Source organism: Lampetra fluviatilis, unplaced genomic scaffold (genome assembly GCF_964198595.1).
Source record: "Lampetra fluviatilis unplaced genomic scaffold, kcLamFluv1.1 SCAFFOLD_291, whole genome shotgun sequence".
Lineage (NCBI taxonomy): Eukaryota > Metazoa > Chordata > Hyperoartia > Petromyzontiformes > Petromyzontidae > Lampetra > Lampetra fluviatilis.
In genome coordinates this window covers 60,001-81,478 of record NW_027621531.1, presented here as the reverse complement: position 1 = coordinate 81,478, position 21,478 = coordinate 60,001, and the positions used below count along the sequence as shown (strand labels likewise).

At 48.9% G+C, this 21,478-nt stretch overlaps 1 protein-coding gene across 1 annotated transcript in view; it reads right to left on the bottom strand.

Moving 5' to 3' along the window:
• Nucleotides 1–2,606: 2,606 nt before the first annotated feature.
• LOC144955373 (bifunctional 3'-5' exonuclease/ATP-dependent helicase WRN-like) overlaps nt 2,607–21,478 on the bottom strand; it is a 41,900-nt gene continuing 23,028 nt past the window's right edge. Inside the window, exons 5-6 of the mRNA XM_078885612.1 lie at nt 3,328–3,449; nt 2,607–2,614 (exon numbers count right to left, since the gene is read on the bottom strand). Of these exons, the coding sequence (XP_078741738.1) occupies nt 2,607–2,614; nt 3,328–3,449 (130 nt within the window). The remainder of the gene's footprint in view (nt 2,615–3,327; nt 3,450–21,478) is intronic.

The following is a 21,478-nucleotide window of genomic DNA, read 5'->3' as shown; positions in this document are numbered from 1 at the left end:
TGAGTGGGTGGGTGAGTGAGTGGGTGGGTGAGTGAGTGAGTGGGTGGGTGAGTGAGTGGGTGAGTGGGTGAGTGAGTGGGTGGGTGAGTGAGTGGGTGGGTGAGTGAGTGAGTGAGTGGGTGGGTGAGTGAGTGGGTGGGTGAGTGAGTGAGTGGGTGAGTGGGTGAGTGGGTGGGTGAGTGGGTGAGTGGGTGAGTGGGTGAGTGAGTGAGTGGGTGAGTGAGTGAGTGAGTGAGTGGTGGGTGGGTGAGTGAGTGAGTGAGTGAGTGAGTGAGTGAGTGGGTGGGTGAGTGGGTGGGTGGGTGAGTGAGTGGGTGAGTGGGTGAGTGGGTGAGTGAGTGAGTGGGTGAGTGAGTGAGTGGGTGAGTGGGTGAGTGAGTGGGTGGGTGGGTGAGTGGGTGAGTGGCAGGGTGAGTGGGTGGGTGGGTGAGTGAGTGAGTGAGTGAGTGGGTGGGTGAGTGAGTGGGTGAGTGGGTGAGTGAGTGAGTGGGTGAGTGAGTGAGTGGGTGAGTGGGTGGGTGAGTGAGTGAGTGGGTGAGTGGGTGGGTGAGTGAGTGGGTGGGTGAGTGAGTGGGTGAGTGGGTGAGTGAGTGGGTGAGTGAGTGAGTGGGTGAGTGGGTGAGTGGGTGAGTGGGTGAGTGGGTGGGTGAGTGAGTGGGTGAGTGAGTGAGTGAGTGAGTGAGTGGGTGAGTGAGTGAGTGAGTGGGTGAGTGAGTGAGTGAGTGGGTGGGTGGGTGGGTGAGTGGGTGGGTGGGTGAGTGAGTGGGTGAGTGGGTGAGTGGGTGAGTGAGTGAGTGGGTGAGTGGGTGAGTGAGTGGGTGAGTGGGTGGGTGAGTGAGTGGGTGAGTGGGTGGGTGGGTGGGTGAGTGGGTGAGTGAGTGGGTGAGTGGGTGGGTGAGTGGTGGTGGGTGGTGGGTGGTGAGTGGTGGGGTGGTGGGTGGGTGGGTGGTGGGTGAGTGGGGGGTGGTGGGTGGTGGGTGGGTGGGTGGTGGGTGGGGTGGGTGGTGGGGTGGGGGTGGTGGGTGGGTGGTGGGTGGGTGGGTGGGTGAGTGAGTGAGTGAGTGGTGGGGGGTGGGTGAGTGGGTGGGTGGGTGGGTGAGTGAGTGGGGGTGGGTGAGTGAGTGGGTGAGTGGGTGGGTGAGTGGGTGGGTGGGTGAGTGGGTGGGTGGGTGGGTGGGTGGGTGAGTGGGTGAGTGGGTGAGTGAGTGAGTGAGTGGGTGGGTGAGTGGGTGGGTGGGTGGGTGGGTGAGTGAGTGAGTGAGTGGGTGAGTGAGGGAGTGGGTGAATGGGTGGGTGAGTGAGTGAGTGAGTGGGTGAGTGGGTGAGTGGGTGGGTGGGTTAGTGAGTGAGTGAGTGAGTGGGTGGGTGAGTGAGTGACTGAGTGACTGAGTGAGTGACTGAGTGGGTGGGTGGGTTAGTGAGTGAGTGACTGAGTGACTGACTGAGTGACTGAGTGACTGACTGAGTGACTGACTGACTGACTGACTGAGTGAGTGAGTGACTGAGTGACTGAGTGAGTGACTGAGTGAGTGCGTGAGTGAGTGACTGAGTGACTGAGTGAGTGACTGAGTGGGTGGGTGGGTTAGTGAGTGAGTGACTGAGTGAATGACTGAGTGACTGACTGACTGAGTGAGTGACTGACTGAGTGAGTGACTGAGTGAGTGAGTGAGTGAATGGTGAGTAGTAGTGGTGACTGACTGACTGAGTGACTGACTGAGTGACTGAGTGAGTGAGTGGCTGGGTGACTGAGTGAGTGAGTGGGTGGGTGAGTGAGTGAGTGAGTGGGTGAGTGACTGACTGAGTGACTGACTGAGTGGGTGACTGAGTGAGTGAGTGGGTGTGTTAGTGAGTGGGTGAGTGGGTGAGTGGGTGAGTGACTGAGTGACTGACTGAGTGAGTGACTGACTGACTGAGTGACTGACTGAGTGACTGACTGACTGACTGACTGAGTGAGTGAGTGACTGACTGACTGAGTGACTGAGTGACTGACTGACGGACTGACTAAGTGAGTGACTGACTGAGTGACTGACTGAGTGACTGACTGAGTGACAGACTGAGTGACTGAGTGAGTGACTGAGTAACTGATTGACTGAGTGAGTGACTGAGTGAGTGACTGAGTGACTGAGTGAGTGACTGAGTGAGTGACTGAGTGGGTGGGTGGGTTAGTGAATGAGTGGGTGGGTTAGTGAGTGACTGACTGACTGGGTGACTGAGTGAGTGAGTGACTGAGTGACTGACTGACTGATTGAGTGAGTGAGTGACTGAGTGACTGAGTGAGTGACTGACTGAATGACTGAGTGACTGACTGACTGACTGAGTGACTGACTGAGTGACTGAGTGAGTGACTGAGTGAGTGACTGACTGACTGAGTGACTGAGTGAGTGACTGACTGACTGAGTGACTGAGTGACTGACTGACTGAGTGACTGACTGACTGAGTGACTGACTGAGTGACTATTCACCTCGAGCCCGTGGTCGCGGGTGAATGTCCGCGTCGTGTTGAGCAGCGTGGAGATGGAGGCAGTGAGTGAGTGACTGAGTGACTGAGTGAGTGACTGAGTGAGTGACTGACTGACTGAGTGACTGACTGAGTGACTGACTGAGTGACTAGTCACCTCGAGCCCGTGGTCGCGGGTGAATGTCCGCGTCGTGTTGAGCAGCGTGGAGATGGAGGCAGTGAGTGAGTGACTGAGTGACTGAGTGACTGACTGACTGACTGAGTGACTGACTGAGTGACTGACTGAGTGACTGACTGACTGAGTGACTAGTCACCTCGAGCCCGTGGTCGCGGGTGAATGTCCGCGTCGTGTTGAGCAGCGTGGAGATGGAGGCAGTGACTGAGTGACTGAGTGACTGACTGACTGACTGAGTGAGTGAGTGAGTGACTGACTGACTGACTGAGTGACTGACTGACTGACTGAGTGACTGACTGAGTGACTGACTGAGTGACTAGTCACCTCGAGCCCGTGGTCGCGGGTGAATGTCCGCGTCGTGTTGAGCAGCGTGGAGATGGAGGCAGTGACTGAGTGACTGAGTGACTGACTGACTGACTGAGTGAGTGAGTGAGTGACTGACTGACTGACTGAGTGACTGACTGACTGAGTGACTGAGTGACTGACTGAGTGACTGACTGACTGACTGAGTGACTAGTCACCTCGAGCCCGTGGTCGCGGGTGAATGTCCGCGTCTTGTTGAGCAGCGTGGAGATGGAGGCAGTGAGTGAGTGACTGAGTGACTGACTGACTGACTGACTGAGTGACTGACTGACTGACTGAGTGACTGACTGACTGACTGACTGAGTGACTGACTGAGTGACTGACTGAGTGACTAGTCACCTCGAGCCCGTGGTCGCGGGTGAATGTCCGCGTCGTGTTGAGCAGCGTGGAGATGGAGGCGGCTCGGCAACGAGAGACGCCATGAAGACAGCAGAGAGACTCGGACGTGGACGGGCTGAGACACGGAGACAGACACAGTCAGACACAGAGACACAGAGAGACACAGAGAGAGACAGTGAGACACTGAGAGAGACACAGAGAGACAGAGAGACAGAGACGCCATGAAGACAGCAGAGAGACTCGGACGTGGACGGGCTGACACACGGAGAGAGACACAGTGAGACACAGAGACACAGAGAGAGACACAGAGAGACACAGAGAGACACAGAGAGACAGTGAGACAGAGAGAGAGACACAGAGAGACACAGAGACACAGAGACGCCATGAAGACAGCAGAGAGACTCGGACGTGGACGGGCTGACACACGGAGAGAGACACAGTGAGACACAGAGACACAGAGAGAGACACAGAGAGACACAGAGAGACACAGAGAGACAGTGAGACAGAGAGAGAGAGACACAGAGAGACACAGAGACACAGAGACGCCATGAAGACAGCAGAGAGACTCGGACGTGGACGGGCTGACACACGGAGAGAGACACAGTGAGACACAGAGACACAGAGAGAGACACAGAGAGACACAGAGAGACACAGAGAGACACAGAGACACAGAGACGCCATGAAGACAGCAGAGAGACTCGGACGTGGACGGGCTGACACACGGAGAGAGACAGAGAGACACAGAGACACAGAGAGACACAGAGAGAGACACAGAGAGAGACACAGAGAGACACAGAGAGACAGAGAGAGACACAGAGAGACACAGAGAGTCACAGAGAGACAGAGAGACACAGAGAGACAGAGAGACACAGAGAGACACAGAGATACACAGAGAGACACAGAGAGACACAGAGAGACACAGAGAGACACAGAGAGACACAGAGAGACACAGAGAGACACAGAGAGTCACACAGAGACACAGAGAGTCACAGAGAGACACAGAGAGACACAGAGAGACACAGAGAGTCACAGAGAGACACAGAGAGACACAGAGAGACACAGAGAGTCACACAGAGACACAGAGAGTCACAGAGAGACACAGAGAGACACAGAGAGACACAGAGAGTCACAGAGAGACACAGAGAGACACAGAGAGTCACAGAGAGACATAGAGAGTCACAGAGAGTCACAGAGAGTCACAGAGAGACACAGAGAGTCACAGAGAGACACAGAGAGACACAGAGAGACACAGAGAGACACAGAGAGTCATAGAGAGTCATAGAGAGACACAGAGAGACACAGAGAGACACAGAGAGTCACAGAGAGACACAGAGAGTCATAGAGAGTCACAGAGAGACACAGAGAGACACAGAGAGTCACAGAGAGACACAGAGAGTCATAGAGAGACACAGAGAGACACAGAGAGTCATAGAGAGTCACAGAGAGACACAGAGAGTCATAGAGAGTCATAGAGAGACACAGAGAGTCATAGAGAGACACAGAGAGTCACAGAGAGTCACAGAGAGTCACAGAGAGTCACAGAGAGTCATAGAGAGACACAGAGAGACACAGAGAGTCACAGAGAGTCATAGAGAGTCATAGAGAGACACAGAGAGTCATAGAGAGTCACAGAGAGACACAGAGAGTCACAGAGAGTCACAGAGAGTCACAGAGAGTCATAGAGAGACACAGAGAGACACAGAGAGACACAGAGAGTCATAGAGAGTCACAGAGAGTCATAGAGAGACACAGAGAGTCACAGAGAGACACAGAGAGACATAGAGAGTCACAGAGAGTCACAGAGAGTCACAGAGAGACACAGAGAGTCACAGAGAGTCACAGAGAGTCACAGAGAGACACAGAGAGACACAGAGAGACACAGAGAGACACAGAGAGAGTCACAGAGAGACACAGAGAGTCACAGAGAGTCACAGAGAGACACAGAGAGACATAGAGAGTCACAGAGAGACACAGAGAGTCACAGAGAGTCACAGAGAGACACAGAGAGACATAGAGAGTCACAGAGAGACACAGAGAGTCACAGAGAGACACAGAGAGACACAGAGAGTCACAGAGAGTCACAGAGAGACACAGAGAGTCATAGAGAGACACAGAGAGTCATAGAGAGTCACAGAGAGACACAGAGAGACACAGAGAGTCACAGAGAGTCATAGAGAGTCATAGAGAGTCACAGAGAGACACAGAGAGTCATAGAGAGACACAGAGAGACACAGAGAGACACAGAGAGACACAGAGAGTCACAGAGAGTCACAGAGAGTCACAGAGAGACACAGAGAGTCATAGAGAGTCATAGAGAGACACAGAGAGTCACAGAGAGACACAGAGAGTCACAGAGAGTCATAGAGAGTCACAGAGAGTCACAGAGAGACACAGAGAGTCACAGAGAGTCATAGAGAGTCACAGAGAGTCACAGAGAGACACAGAGAGTCATAGAGAGACACAGAGAGTCACAGAGAGTCACAGAGAGACACAGAGAGTCACAGAGAGTCATAGAGAGTCATAGAGAGACACAGAGAGACACAGAGAGACACAGAGAGTCATAGAGAGACACAGAGAGTCACAGAGAGACACAGAGAGACACAGAGAGTCACAGAGAGTCATAGAGAGACACAGAGAGACACAGAGAGACACAGAGAGTCACAGAGAGTCACAGAGAGACACAGAGAGTCACAGAGAGTCATAGAGAGTCACAGAGAGACACAGAGAGTCACAGAGAGTCATAGAGAGTCACAGAGAGTCACAGAGAGACACAGAGAGTCACAGAGAGACACAGAGAGTCACAGAGAGACACAGAGAGTCATAGAGAGACACAGAGAGTCACAGAGAGTCACAGAGAGACACAGAGAGTCACAGAGAGTCATAGAGAGTCATAGAGAGACACAGAGAGACACAGAGAGACACAGAGAGACACAGAGAGTCATAGAGAGACACAGAGAGTCACAGAGAGTCATAGAGAGACACAGAGAGTCACAGAGAGTCATAGAGAGACACAGAGAGACACAGAGAGACACAGAGAGTCACAGAGAGTCACAGAGAGTCATAGAGAGTCATAGAGAGTCACAGAGAGACACAGAGAGACACAGAGAGACACAGAGAGTCACAGAGAGTCACAGAGAGTCACAGAGAGTCATAGAGAGTCACAGAGAGACACAGAGAGACACAGAGAGACACAGAGAGACACAGAGAGTCACAGAGAGTCACAGAGAGTCACAGAGAGTCATAGAGAGTCATAGAGAGACACAGAGAGACACAGAGAGACACAGAGAGACACAGAGAGTCACAGAGAGTCACAGAGAGTCACAGAGAGTCATAGAGAGTCACAGAGAGACACAGAGAGACACAGAGAGTCATAGAGAGTCACAGAGAGACACAGAGAGACACAGAGAGACACAGAGAGACACAGAGAGACACAGAGAGTCACAGAGAGTCACAGAGAGACACAGAGAGTCATAGAGAGACACAGAGAGTCACAGAGAGTCACAGAGAGACACAGAGAGACACAGAGAGTCATAGAGAGACACAGAGAGTCATAGAGAGTCACAGAGAGACACAGAGAGACACAGAGAGTCACAGAGAGACACAGAGAGACACAGAGAGACACAGAGAGTCATAGAGAGACACAGAGAGACACAGAGAGACACAGAGAGACACAGAGAGTCATAGAGAGTCACAGAGAGACACAGAGAGACACAGAGAGTCACAGAGAGACACAGAGAGACACAGAGAGTCACAGAGAGTCATAGAGAGACACAGAGAGTCACAGAGAGTCATAGAGAGACACAGAGAGACACAGAGAGACACAGAGAGTCATAGAGAGTCACAGAGAGACACAGAGAGTCACAGAGAGTCATAGAGAGACACAGAGAGACACAGAGAGACACAGAGAGTCATAGAGAGTCATAGAGAGTCACAGAGAGACACAGAGAGACACAGAGAGTCATAGAGAGACACAGAGAGTCACAGAGAGTCATAGAGAGACACAGAGAGTCACAGAGAGACACAGAGAGACACAGAGAGTCACAGAGAGACACAGAGAGTCACAGAGAGTCATAGAGAGACACAGAGAGACACAGAGAGACACAGAGAGTCATAGAGAGTCATAGAGAGTCACAGAGAGACACAGAGAGACACAGAGAGTCATAGAGAGACACAGAGAGTCATAGAGAGTCACAGAGAGTCACAGAGAGTCACAGAGAGTCACAGAGAGTCATAGAGAGACACAGAGAGTCATAGAGAGACACAGAGAGTCACAGAGAGACACAGAGAGTCACAGAGAGTCATAGAGAGACACAGAGAGTCACAGAGAGTCACAGAGAGTCACAGAGAGTCATAGAGAGACACAGAGAGTCATAGAGAGACACAGAGAGTCATAGAGAGTCACAGAGAGTCATAGAGAGTCACAGAGAGACACAGAGAGTCATAGAGAGACACAGAGAGTCACAGAGAGTCATAGAGAGTCACAGAGAGTCACAGAGAGTCATAGAGAGTCACAGAAAGACACAGAGAGACACAGAGAGTCATAGAGAGTCACAGAGAGACACAGAGAGACACAGAGAGACACAGAGAGTCACAGAGAGTCATAGAGAGACACAGAGAGTCATAGAGAGTCATAGAGAGACACAGAGAGTCACAGAGAGACACAGAGAGTCACAGAGAGTCATAGAGAGACACAGAGAGTCATAGAGAGTCATAGAGAGACACAGAGAGTCACAGAGAGTCACAGAGAGTCACAGAGAGTCATAGAGAGACACAGAGAGTCACAGAGAGTCACAGAGAGTCATAGAGAGACACAGAGAGTCATAGAGAGTCATAGAGAGTCATAGAGAGTCATAGAGAGTCATAGAGAGACACAGAGAGTCACAGAGAGACACAGAGAGTCATAGAGAGTCATAGAGAGTCACAGAGAGACACAGAGAGTCATAGAGAGTCATAGAGAGTCACAGAGAGTCATAGAGAGACACAGAGAGTCACAGAGAGTCACAGAGAGTCACAGAGAGACACAGAGAGTCATAGAGAGTCATAGAGAGTCACAGAGAGTCATAGAGAGACACAGAGAGTCACAGAGAGACACAGAGAGTCACAGAGAGTCACAGAGAGTCACAGAGAGTCATAGAGAGTCATAGAGAGTCATAGAGAGTCACAGAGAGTCATAGAGAGTCACAGAGAGACACAGAGAGTCACAGAGAGTCATAGAGAGACATAGAGAGACACAGAGAGACACAGAGAGTCATAGAGAGACACAGAGAGACACAGAGAGTCATAGAGAGTCATAGAGAGACACAGAGAGTCATAGAGAGTCATAGAGAGTCACAGAGAGTCACAGAGAGTCACAGAGAGTCATAGAGAGTCATAGAGAGTCACAGAGAGTCACAGAGAGTCACAGAGAGTCACAGAGAGTCATAGAGAGTCATAGAGAGTCATAGAGAGTCACAGAGAGTCATAGAGAGTCACAGAGAGTCACAGAGAGTCATAGAGAGTCATAGAGAGTCACAGAGAGACACAGAGAGTCACAGAGAGACACAGAGAGACACAGAGAGTCATAGAGAGTCACAGAGAGACACAGAGAGTCATAGAGAGTCACAGAGAGACACAGAGAGACACAGAGAGTCACAGAGAGTCACAGAGAGTCATAGAGAGACACAGAGAGACACAGAGAGTCATAGAGAGACACAGAGAGTCACAGAGAGTCACAGAGAGTCACAGAGAGTCACAGAGAGACACAGAGAGTCACAGAGAGTCATAGAGAGTCATAGAGAGACACAGAGAGTCACAGAGAGTCATAGAGAGACACAGAGAGACACAGAGAGTCATAGAGAGTCACAGAGAGACACAGAGAGTCACAGAGAGACACAGAGAGTCACAGAGAGTCATAGAGAGACACAGAGAGACACAGAGAGACACAGAGAGTCACAGAGAGTCATAGAGAGTCACAGAGAGACACAGAGAGTCACAGAGAGTCACAGAGAGTCATAGAGAGACACAGAGAGACACAGAGAGACACAGAGAGACACAGAGAGTCACAGAGAAACATAGAGAGTCACAGAGAGTCATAGAGAGTCACAGAGAGTCACAGAGAGACACAGAGAGTCACAGAGAGTCACAGAGAGTCATAGAGAGACACAGAGAGACACAGAGAGACACAGAGAGACACAGAGAGACACAGAGAGACACAGAGAGTCACAGAGAAACATAGAGAGTCACAGAGAGTCATAGAGAGTCACAGAGAGTCACAGAGAGACACAGAGAGTCACAGAGAGACATAAAGAGTCACAGAGAGTCATAGAGAGACACAGAGAGTCATAGAGAGACATAGAGAGACACAGAGAGTCACAGAGAGTCACAGAGAGACACAGAGAGACACAGAGAGTCATAGAGAGACACAGAGAGACACAGAGAGACACAGAGAGTCACAGAGAGTCACAGAGAGACACAGAGAGACACAGAGAGACACAGAGAGACACAGAGAGTCATAGAGAGACATAGAGAGTCACAGAGAGACACAGAGAGACACAGAGAGACACAGAGAGACACAGAGAGTCATAGAGAGTCATAGAGAGACACAGAGAGTCACAGAGAGTCACAGAGAGTCACAGAGAGTCACAGAGAGTCACAGAGAGTCATAGAGAGACACAGAGAGTCATAGAGAGACACAGAGAGTCACAGAGAGACATAGAGAGTCATAGAGAGTCACAGAGAGTCACAGAGAGTCACAGAGAGTCACAGAGAGTCATAGAGAGACACAGAGAGTCATAGAGAGACACAGAGAGACACAGAGAGTCATAGAGAGACATAGAGAGTCATAGAGAGTCACAGAGAGTCACAGAGAGTCACAGAGAGTCACAGAGAGTCATAGAGAGACACAGAGAGTCATAGAGAGACACAGAGAGACACAGAGAGTCACAGAGAGACATAGAGAGTCATAGAGAGTCACAGAGAGTCACAGAGAGTCACAGAGAGTCACAGAGAGTCATAGAGAGACACAGAGAGTCATAGAGAGACACAGAGAGACACAGAGAGTCATAGAGAGACACAGAGAGTCACAGAGAGTCACAGAGAGTCACAGAGAGTCATAGAGAGACACAGAGAGTCACAGAGAGACACAGAGAGACACAGAGAGTCATAGAGAGTCACAGAGAGACACAGAGAGTCATAGAGAGACACAGAGAGACACAGAGAGTCATAGAGAGTCACAGAGAGACACAGAGAGTCATAGAGAGACACAGAGAGTCACAGAGAGACACAGAGAGTCACAGAGAGACACAGAGAGTCACAGAGAGACACAGAGAGTCACAGAGAGACACAGAGAGTCATAGAGAGACACAGAGAGTCACAGAGAGACACAGAGAGTCATAGAGAGTCACAGAGAGTCACAGAGAGACACAGAGAGTCACAGAGAGTCACAGAGAGTCATAGAGAGACACAGAGAGTCACAGAGAGTCACAGAGAGTCACAGAGAGTCATAGAGAGACACAGAGAGTCACAGAGAGTCACAGAGAGACATAGAGAGACATAGAGAGTCACAGAGAGTCATAGAGAGTCACAGAGAGACACAGAGAGACACAGAGAGTCATAGAGAGACACAGAGAGTCACAGAGAGTCACAGAGAGTCATAGAGAGTCATAGAGAGACACAGAGAGTCATAGAGAGTCACAGAGAGACACAGAGAGACACAGAGAGTCATAGAGAGTCACAGAGAGTCACAGAGAGTCATAGAGAGACACAGAGAGACACAGAGAGTCATAGAGAGTCATAGAGAGTCACAGAGAGACACAGAGAGTCATAGAGAGTCATAGAGAGTCACAGAGAGACACAGAGAGTCACAGAGAGTCACAGAGAGTCACAGAGAGACACAGAGAGTCATAGAGAGTCACAGAGAGTCATAGAGAGACACAGAGAGTCATAGAGAGTCACAGAGAGTCACAGAGAGACACAGAGAGTCACAGAGAGTCACAGAGAGTCACAGAGAGACACAGAGAGTCATAGAGAGTCATAGAGAGTCATAGAGAGACACAGAGAGTCATAGAGAGTCACAGAGAGTCACAGAGAGTCATAGAGAGTCATAGAGAGTCATAGAGAGACACAGAGAGTCATAGAGAGTCACAGAGAGTCACAGAGAGACACAGAGAGTCACAGAGAGTCACAGAGAGTCACAGAGAGACACAGAGAGACACAGAGAGTCATAGAGAGTCACAGAGAGTCACAGAGAGACACAGAGAGTCACAGAGAGTCACAGAGAGTCATAGAGAGACACAGAGAGACACAGAGAGACACAGAGAGTCACAGAGAGACACAGAGAGTCACAGAGAGTCACAGAGAGTCATAGAGAGTCATAGAGAGACACAGAGAGTCATAGAGAGTCACAGAGAGTCACAGAGAGACACAGAGAGTCACAGAGAGTCACAGAGAGTCATAGAGAGTCATAGAGAGACACAGAGAGTCATAGAGAGTCATAGAGAGTCACAGAGAGACACAGAGAGTCACAGAGAGTCACAGAGAGTCACAGAGAGACACAGAGAGTCATAGAGAGTCACAGAGAGTCATAGAGAGACACAGAGAGTCACAGAGAGTCATAGAGAGTCATAGAGAGACACAGAGAGTCACAGAGAGACACAGAGAGACACAGAGAGTCACAGAGAGTCACAGAGAGACACAGAGAGAGACAGAGAGTCACAGAGAGTCACAGAGAGACACAGAGAGACATAGAGAGTCACAGAGAGACACAGAGAGACACAGAGAGTCACAGAGAGTCATAGAGAGTCACAGAGAGACACAGAGAGACACAGAGAGACACAGAGAGTCACAGAGAGTCATAGAGAGACACAGAGAGTCACAGAGAGTCACAGAGAGACACAGAGAGAGACAGAGAGTCACAGAGAGTCACAGAGAGACACAGAGAGACATAGAGAGTCACAGAGAGACACAGAGAGACACAGAGAGTCACAGAGAGTCATAGAGAGTCACAGAGAGACACAGAGAGTCACAGAGAGTCACAGAGAGACACAGAGAGTCATAGAGAGACACAGAGAGACACAGAGAGACACAGAGAGTCACAGAGAGACAGAGAGTCATAGAGAGACACAGAGAGTCATAGAGAGTCATAGAGAGTCATAGAGAGTCACAGAGAGACACAGAGAGTCATAGAGAGTCACAGAGAGTCACAGAGAGACACAGAGAGTCATAGAGAGACACAGAGAGTCATAGAGAGTCACAGAGAGACACAGAGAGTCACAGAGAGTCACAGAGAGACACAGAGAGTCACAGAGAGACACAGAGAGTCATAGAGAGTCACAGAGAGACACAGAGAGTCACAGAGAGTCATAGAGAGTCATAGAGAGTCACAGAGAGACACAGAGAGTCATAGAGAGTCACAGAGAGACACAGAGAGTCACAGAGAGTCATAGAGAGACACAGAGAGTCACAGAGAGTCACAGAGAGTCACAGAGAGACACAGAGAGTCACAGAGAGACACAGAGAGTCACAGAGAGTCACAGAGAGACACAGAGAGTCACAGAGAGTCACAGAGAGACACAGAGAGTCACAGAGAGTCACAGAGAGACACAGAGAGTCACAGAGAGTCACAGAGAGTCACAGAGAGTCATAGAGAGTCATAGAGAGACACAGAGAGTCACAGAGAGTCATAGAGAGTCATAGAGAGACACAGAGAGTCACAGAGAGTCATAGAGAGTCACAGAGAGTCACAGAGAGACACAGAGAGTCATAGAGAGTCATAGAGAGACACAGAGAGACACAGAGAGTCACAGAGAGACACAGAGAGTCATAGAGAGACACAGAGAGACACAGAGAGACACAGAGAGTCACAGAGAGACACAGAGAGTCATAGAGAGACACAGAGAGACACAGAGAGTCACAGAGAGACACAGAGAGTCATAGAGAGACACAGAGAGACACAGAGAGACACAGAGAGACACAGAGAGACACAGAGAGTCACAGAGAGACACAGAGAGTCATAGAGAGACACAGAGAGACACAGAGAGTCACAGAGAGACACAGAGAGTCATAGAGAGTCACAGAGAGTCACAGAGAGACACAGAGAGTCATAGAGAGACACAGAGAGACACAGAGAGTCACAGAGAGACACAGAGAGTCATAGAGAGTCATAGAGAGTCACAGAGAGTCATAGAGAGACACAGAGAGACACAGAGAGTCATAGAGAGTCATAGAGAGTCACAGAGAGTCATAGAGAGTCACAGAGAGTCATAGAGAGTCATAGAGAGTCACAGAGAGTCACAGAGAGTCACAGAGAGACACAGAGAGTTATAGAGAGACACAGAGAGACACAGAGAGACACAGAGAGTCACAGAGAGACACAGAGAGACACAGAGAGTCACAGAGAGTCACAGAGAGTCACAGAGAGTCATAGAGAGTCACAGAGAGACACAGAGAGACACAGAGAGTCATAGAGAGACACAGAGAGTCATAGAGAGACACAGAGAGTCATAGAGAGACACAGAGAGACACAGAGAGACACAGAGAGACACAGAGAGTCATAGAGAGACACAGAGAGTTATAGAGAGACACAGAGAGACACAGAGAGACACAGAGAGTCATAGAGAGTCACAGAGAGTCACAGAGAGACACAGAGAGTCATAGAGAGACACAGAGAGTCATAGAGAGACACAGAGAGTCATAGAGAGACACAGAGAGACACAGAGAGACACAGAGAGTCATAGAGAGTCACAGAGAGTCACAGAGAGACACAGAGAGTCATAGAGAGACACAGAGAGTCATAGAGAGTCATAGAGAGTCATAGAGAGACATAGAGAGTCATAGAGAGACACAGAGAGTCATAGAGAGACACAGAGAGACACAGAGAGTCACAGAGAGTCATAGAGAGTCACAGAGAGACACAGAGAGTCACAGAGAGACACAGAGAGACATAGAGAGTCATAGAGAGACATAGAGAGACACAGAGAGTCACAGAGAGTCATAGAGAGACATAGAGAGACACAGAGAGTCATAGAGAGTCATAGAGAGACACAGAGAGTCATAGAGAGTCATAGAGAGTCACAGAGAGTCACAGAGAGACACAGAGAGTCATAGAGAGTCATAGAGAGTCATAGAGAGTCACAGAGAGACACAGAGAGTCATAGAGAGTCATAGAGAGTCATAGAGAGTCACAGAGAGTCATAGAGAGTCATAGAGAGTCACAGAGAGACACAGAGAGTCACAGAGAGTCACAGAGAGTCACAGAGAGTCACAGAGAGACACAGAGAGTCATAGAGAGTCATAGAGAGTCATAGAGAGTCACAGAGAGTCATAGAGAGTCATAGAGAGTCATAGAGAGTCATAGAGAGTCACAGAGAGACACAGAGAGACACAGAGAGTCATAGAGAGTCATAGAGAGTCATAGAGAGTCACAGAGAGTCATAGAGAGTCATAGAGAGTCATAGAGAGTCATAGAGAGTCACAGAGAGACACAGAGAGTCACAGAGAGACACAGAGAGTCACAGAGAGTCACAGAGAGACACAGAGAGTCATAGAGAGTCATAGAGAGTCATAGAGAGTCACAGAGAGTCATAGAGAGTCATAGAGAGTCACAGAGAGACACAGAGAGTCACAGAGAGTCACAGAGAGACACAGAGAGTCACAGAGAGTCATAGAGAGTCATAGAGAGTCACAGAGAGACACAGAGAGTCACAGAGAGACACAGAGAGTCACAGAGAGTCATAGAGAGACACAGAGAGTCATAGAGAGTCATAGAGAGTCACAGAGAGTCACAGAGAGTCATAGAGAGTCACAGAGAGTCATAGAGAGACACAGAGAGACACAGAGAGTCACAGAGAGACACAGAGAGTCACAGAGAGTCACAGAGAGACACAGAGAGTCATAGAGAGTCACAGAGAGTCACAGAGAGTCATAGAGAGTCACAGAGAGACACAGAGAGTCACAGAGAGTCATAGAGAGACACAGAGAGTCATAGAGAGACACAGAGAGTCATAGAGAGACACAGAGAGTCACAGAGAGACACAGAGAGACACAGAGAGACACAGAGAGACACAGAGAGTCATAGAGAGACACAGAGAGTCATAGAGAGACACAGAGAGTCATAGAGAGTCACAGAGAGTCACAGAGAGACACAGAGAGTCACAGAGAGACACAGAGAGACACAGAGAGTCATAGAGAGACACAGAGAGTCATAGAGAGACACAGAGAGTCATAGAGAGACACAGAGAGTCACAGAGAGACACAGAGAGTCACAGAGAGTCATAGAGAGACACAGAGAGTCACAGAGAGACACAGAGAGTCACAGAGAGTCATAGAGAGACACAGAGAGTCACAGAGAGACACAGAGAGTCACAGAGAGTCACAGAGAGACACAGAGAGACACAGAGAGTCACAGAGAGTCACAGAGAGTCACAGAGAGTCACAGAGAGACACAGAGAGACACAGAGAGACACAGAGAGTCACAGAGAGACACAGAGAGTCACAGAGAGTCATAGAGAGTCACAGAGAGTCACAGAGAGTCACAGAGAGTCACAGAGAGACACAGAGAGTCATAGAGAGTCACAGAGAGTCATAGAGAGACATAGAGAGTCATAGAGAGACACAGAGAGTCATAGAGAGACATAGAGAGTCATAGAGAGTCACAGAGAGACATAGAGAGTCATAGAGAGTCACAGAGAGTCATAGAGAGTCACAGAGAGTCACAGAGAGACACAGAGAGTCACAGAGAGTCACAGAGAGTCACAGAGAGACACAGAGAGTCACAGAGAGTCACAGAGAGACACAGAGAGTCACAGAGAGTCATAGAGAGACACAGAGAGACACAGAGAGTCACAGAGAGTCACAGAGAGTCACAGAGAGTCATAGAGAGTCACAGAGAGTCACAGAGAGTCACAGAGAGACACAGAGAGTCACAGAGAGTCACAGAGAGTCACAGAGAGACACAGAGAGTCACAGAGAGTCACAGAGAGACACAGAGAGTCACAGAGAGTCATAGAGAGACACAGAGAGACACAGAGAGTCACAGAGAGACACAGAGAGTCACAGAGAGTCACAGAGAGTCACAGAGAGTCACAGAGAGTCACAGAGAGTCACAGAGAGACACAGAGAGTCACAGAGAGTCACAGAGAGACACAGAGAGTCACAGAGAGTCATAGAGAGACACAGAGAGACACAGAGAGTCATAGAGAGTCACAGAGAGACATAGAGACACAGAGAGTCACAGAGAGTCATAGAGAGACACAGAGAGACATAGAGAGTCACAGAGAGACACAGAGAGACACAGAGAGTCATAGAGAGTCATAGAGAGTCATAGAGAGTCACAGAGAGACACAGAGAGTCACAGAGAGTCATAGAGAGTCACAGAGAGTCACAGAGAGTCATAGAGAGTCACAGAGAGTCATAGAGAGACACAGAGAGTCATAGAGAGTCACAGAGAGTCATAGAGAGTCATAAAGAGTCACAGAGAGACATAGAGAGACACAGAGAGACACAGAGAGTCACAGAGAGTCACAGAGAGTCACAGAGAGTCATAGAGAGTCACAGAGAGACATAGAGAGACACAGAGAGACACAGAGAGTCATAGAGAGTCATAGAGAGTCACAGAGAGTCATAGAGAGTCACAGAGAGTCACAGAGAGTCATAGAGAGACACAGAGAGTCATAGAGAGTCATAGAGAGACACAGAGAGTCATAGAGAGACACAGAGAGTCATAGAGAGTCATAAAGAGTCACAGAGAGACACAGAGAGTCATAGAGAGTCATAGAGAGTCATAGAGAGACATAGAGAGTCATAGAGAGTCATAGAGAGACACAGAGAGTCATAGAGAGACACAGAGAGTCATAGAGAGTCATAGAGAGACACAGAGAGTCATAGAGAGACACAGAGAGTCATAGAGAGTCATAGAGAGTCATAGAGAGACACAGAGAGACACAGAGAGACATAGAGAGTCATAGAGAGACACAGAGAGTCATAGAGAGTCATAGAGAGACACAGAGAGTCACAGAGAGACATAGAGAGTCATAGAGAGACATAGAGAGTCATAGAGAGTCATAGAGAGACACAGAGAGTCATAGAGAGACACAGAGAGTCATAGAGAGTCATAGAGAGACACAGAGAGTCATAGAGAGTCATAGAGAGACACAGAGAGTCATAGAGAGACATAGAGAGTCATAGAGAGTCATAGAGAGACATAGAGAGACACAGAGAGTCATAGAGAGTCATAGAGAGACACAGAGAGTCACAGAGAGACATAGAGAGTCATAGAGAGTCATAGAGAGACACAGAGAGTCATAGAGAGACATAGAGAGTCATAGAGAGTCATAGAGAGACATAGAGAGTCATAGAGAGTCATAGAGAGACACAGAGAGTCATAGAGAGTCACAGAGAGTCATAGAGAGTCATAGAGAGACACAGAGAGTCACAGAGAGACACAGAGAGTCATAGAGAGACATAGAGAGACACAGAGAGTCACAGAGAGACACAGAGAGTCATAGAGAGTCATAGAGAGTCATAGAGAGACACAGAGAGTCACAGAGAGTCATAGAGAGTCACAGAGAGTCACAGAGAGTCACAGAGAGACACAGAGAGTCATAGAGAGTCACAGAGAGTCACAGAGAGACACAGAGAGACACAGAGAGTCACAGAGAGTCACAGAGAGTCACAGAGAGACACAGAGAGTCATAGAGAGTCACAGAGAGTCATAGAGAGTCACAGAGAGTCACAGAGAGTCACAGAGAGACACAGAGAGTCACAGAGAGTCACAGAGAGTCACAGAGAGTCACAGAGAGTCATAGAGAGACACAGAGAGACACAGAGAGTCACAGAGAGACACAGAGAGTCACAGAGAGACACAGAGAGTCATAGAGAGACACAGAGAGACACAGAGAGTCATAGAGAGACACAGAGAGTCACAGAGAGACACAGAGAGTCATAGAGAGTCACAGAGAGACACAGAGAGACACAGAGAGACACAGAGAGTCATAGAGAGACACAGAGAGTCACAGAGAGTCACAGAGAGTCACAGAGAGTCACAGAGAGTCACAGAGAGTCACAGAGAGACACAGAGAGTCATAGAGAGTCATAGAGAGTCATAGAGAGACACAGAGAGTCATAGAGAGTCATAGAGAGTCATAGAGAGACACAGAGAGACACAGAGAGACACAGAGAGTCATAGAGAGACACAGAGAGTCATAGAGAGTCATAGAGAGTCATAGAGAGACACAGAGAGACACAGAGAGACACAGAGAGTCATAGAGAGACACAGAGAGTCATAGAGAGTCATAGAGAGTCATAGAGAGACACAGAGAGTCACAGAGAGACACAGAGAGTCATAGAGAGTCATAGAGAGACACAGAGAGACACAGAGAGTCACAGAGAGTCACAGAGAGACACAGAGAGACACAGAGAGACACAGAGAGACACAGAGAGTCATAGAGAGTCACAGAGAGACACAGAGAGACACAGAGAGACACAGAGAGACACAGAGAGTCATAGAGAGTCACAGAGAGTCATAGAGAGACACAGAGAGACACAGAGAGACACAGAGAGTCACAGAGAGTCATAGAGAGTCATAGAGAGTCATAGAGAGTCATAGAGAGTCACAGAGAGTCATAGAGAGACACAGAGAGTCACAGAGAGACACAGAGAGACACAGAGAGTCATAGAGAGACACAGAGAGTCACAGAGAGACACAGAGAGTCACAGAGAGTCATAGAGAGTCATAGAGAGTCATAGAGAGACACAGAGAGTCACAGAGAGACACAGAGAGTCATAGAGAGACACAGAGAGTCATAGAGAGTCACAGAGAGTCATAGAGAGTCATAGAGAGTCACAGAGAGACACAGAGAGACACAGAGAGACACAGAGAGTCACAGAGAGACACAGAGAGTCACAGAGAGACACAGAGAGACACAGAGAGACACAGAGAGACACAGAGAGACACAGAGAGACACAGAGAGACACAGAGAGTCACAGAGAGTCATAGAGAGTCACAGAGAGACACAGAGAGACACAGAGAGTCACAGAGAGTCACAGAGAGTCATAGAGAGTCACAGAGAGACACAGAGAGACACAGAGAGTCATAGAGAGACACAGAGAGTCACAGAGAGACACAGAGAGTCATAGAGAGTCATAGAGAGTCACAGAGAGACACAGAGAGACACAGAGAGACACAGAGAGTCACAGAGAGACACAGAGAGTCACAGAGAGACACAGAGAGACACAGAGAGACACAGAGAGACACAGAGAGACACAGAGAGTCACAGAGAGACACAGAGACACACAGAGAGTCACAGAGAGACACAGAGAGACACAGAGAGTCACAGAGAGTCATAGAGAGTCACAGAGAGACACAGAGAGTCATAGAGAGACACAGAGAGACACAGAGAGTCATAGAGAGACATAGAGAGTCACAGAGAGACACAGAGAGTCACAGAGAGACACAGAGAGTCACAGAGAGTCATAGAGAGTCACAGAGAGACACAGAGAGTCACAGAGAGACACAGAGAGACACAGAGAGACACAGAGAGTCATAGAGAGTCACAGAGAGACACAGAGAGACACAGAGAGACACAGAGAGTCATAGAGAGACACAGAGAGACACAGAGAGTCATAGAGAGTCATAGAGAGTCACAGAGAGACACAGAGAGTCACAGAGAGACACAGAGAGTCACAGAGAGTCACAGAGAGTCACAGAGAGTCACAGAGAGACACAGAGAGACACAGAGAGTCACAGAGAGACACAGAGAGTCATAGAGAGTCACAGAGAGTCACAGAGAGTCACAGAGAGTCACAGAGAGACACAGAGAGTCACAGAGAGTCACAGAGAGTCATAGAGAGTCATAGAGAGACACAGAGAGTCATAGAGAGTCATAGAGAGACACAGAGAGTCATAGAGAGACACAGAGAGTCACAGAGAGTCACAGAGAGTCATAGAGAGTCACAGAGAGACACAGAGAGTCACAGAGAGTCACAGAGAGACACAGAGAGTCACAGAGAGTCATAGAGAGTCACAGAGAGACACAGAGAGTCACAGAGAGACACAGAGAGTCACAGAGAGTCACAGAGAGTCATAGAGAGTCACAGAGAGACACAGAGAGTCACAGAGAGTCACAGAGAGACACAGAGAGTCATAGAGAGACACAGAGAGTCATAGAGAGTCATAGAGAGTCACAGAGAGACACAGAGAGTCACAGAGAGTCACAGAGAGACACAGAGAGTCACAGAGAGACACAGAGAGTCATAGAGAGACACAGAGAGTCATAGAGAGACACAGAGAGTCATAGAGAGTCATAGAGAGACACAGAGAGTCACAGAGAGTCATAGAGAGTCACAGAGAGTCACAGAGAGACACAGAGAGTCATAGAGAGACACAGAGAGTCACAGAGAGTCACAGAGAGACACAGAGAGACACAGAGAGTCACAGAGAGTCACAGAGAGACACAGAGAGTCACAGAGAGACACAGAGAGTCACAGAGAGTCATAGAGAGACACAGAGAGACACAGAGAGTCACAGAGAGACACAGAGAGTCACAGAGAGACACAGAGAGACACAGAGAGTCATAGAGAGACACAGAGAGACACAGAGAGTCACAGAGAGACACAGAGAGTCACAGAGAGTCATAGAGAGTCACAGAGAGTCATAGAGAGTCACAGAGAGTCATAGAGAGACACAGAGAGACACAGAGAGTCACAGAGAGACACAGAGAGACACAGAGAGACAACAGAGAGTCATAGAGAGTCATAGAGAGTCATAGAGAGTCACAGAGAGACACAGAGAGACACAGAGAGTCACAGAGAGACACAGAGAGACACAGAGAGTCACAGAGAGACACAGAGAGACACAGAGAGACACAGAGAGTCACAGAGAGACACAGAGAGACACAGAGAGACACAGAGAGTCACAGAGAGACACAGAGAGACACAGAGAGTCACAGAGAGACACAGAGAGACACAGAGAGACACAGAGAGAGACACAGAGAGACACAGAGAGAGACAGAGAGACACAGAGAGACACAGAGAGAGACACAGAGAGACACAGAGAGACACAGAGAGTCACAGAGACACACAGAGACACAGTGAGACACAGATACAGACAGAGAGACACATGGGTCTCTATGGGTGTCTATGTGTGTGTGTATCTGTGTGTGTGTATCTCTG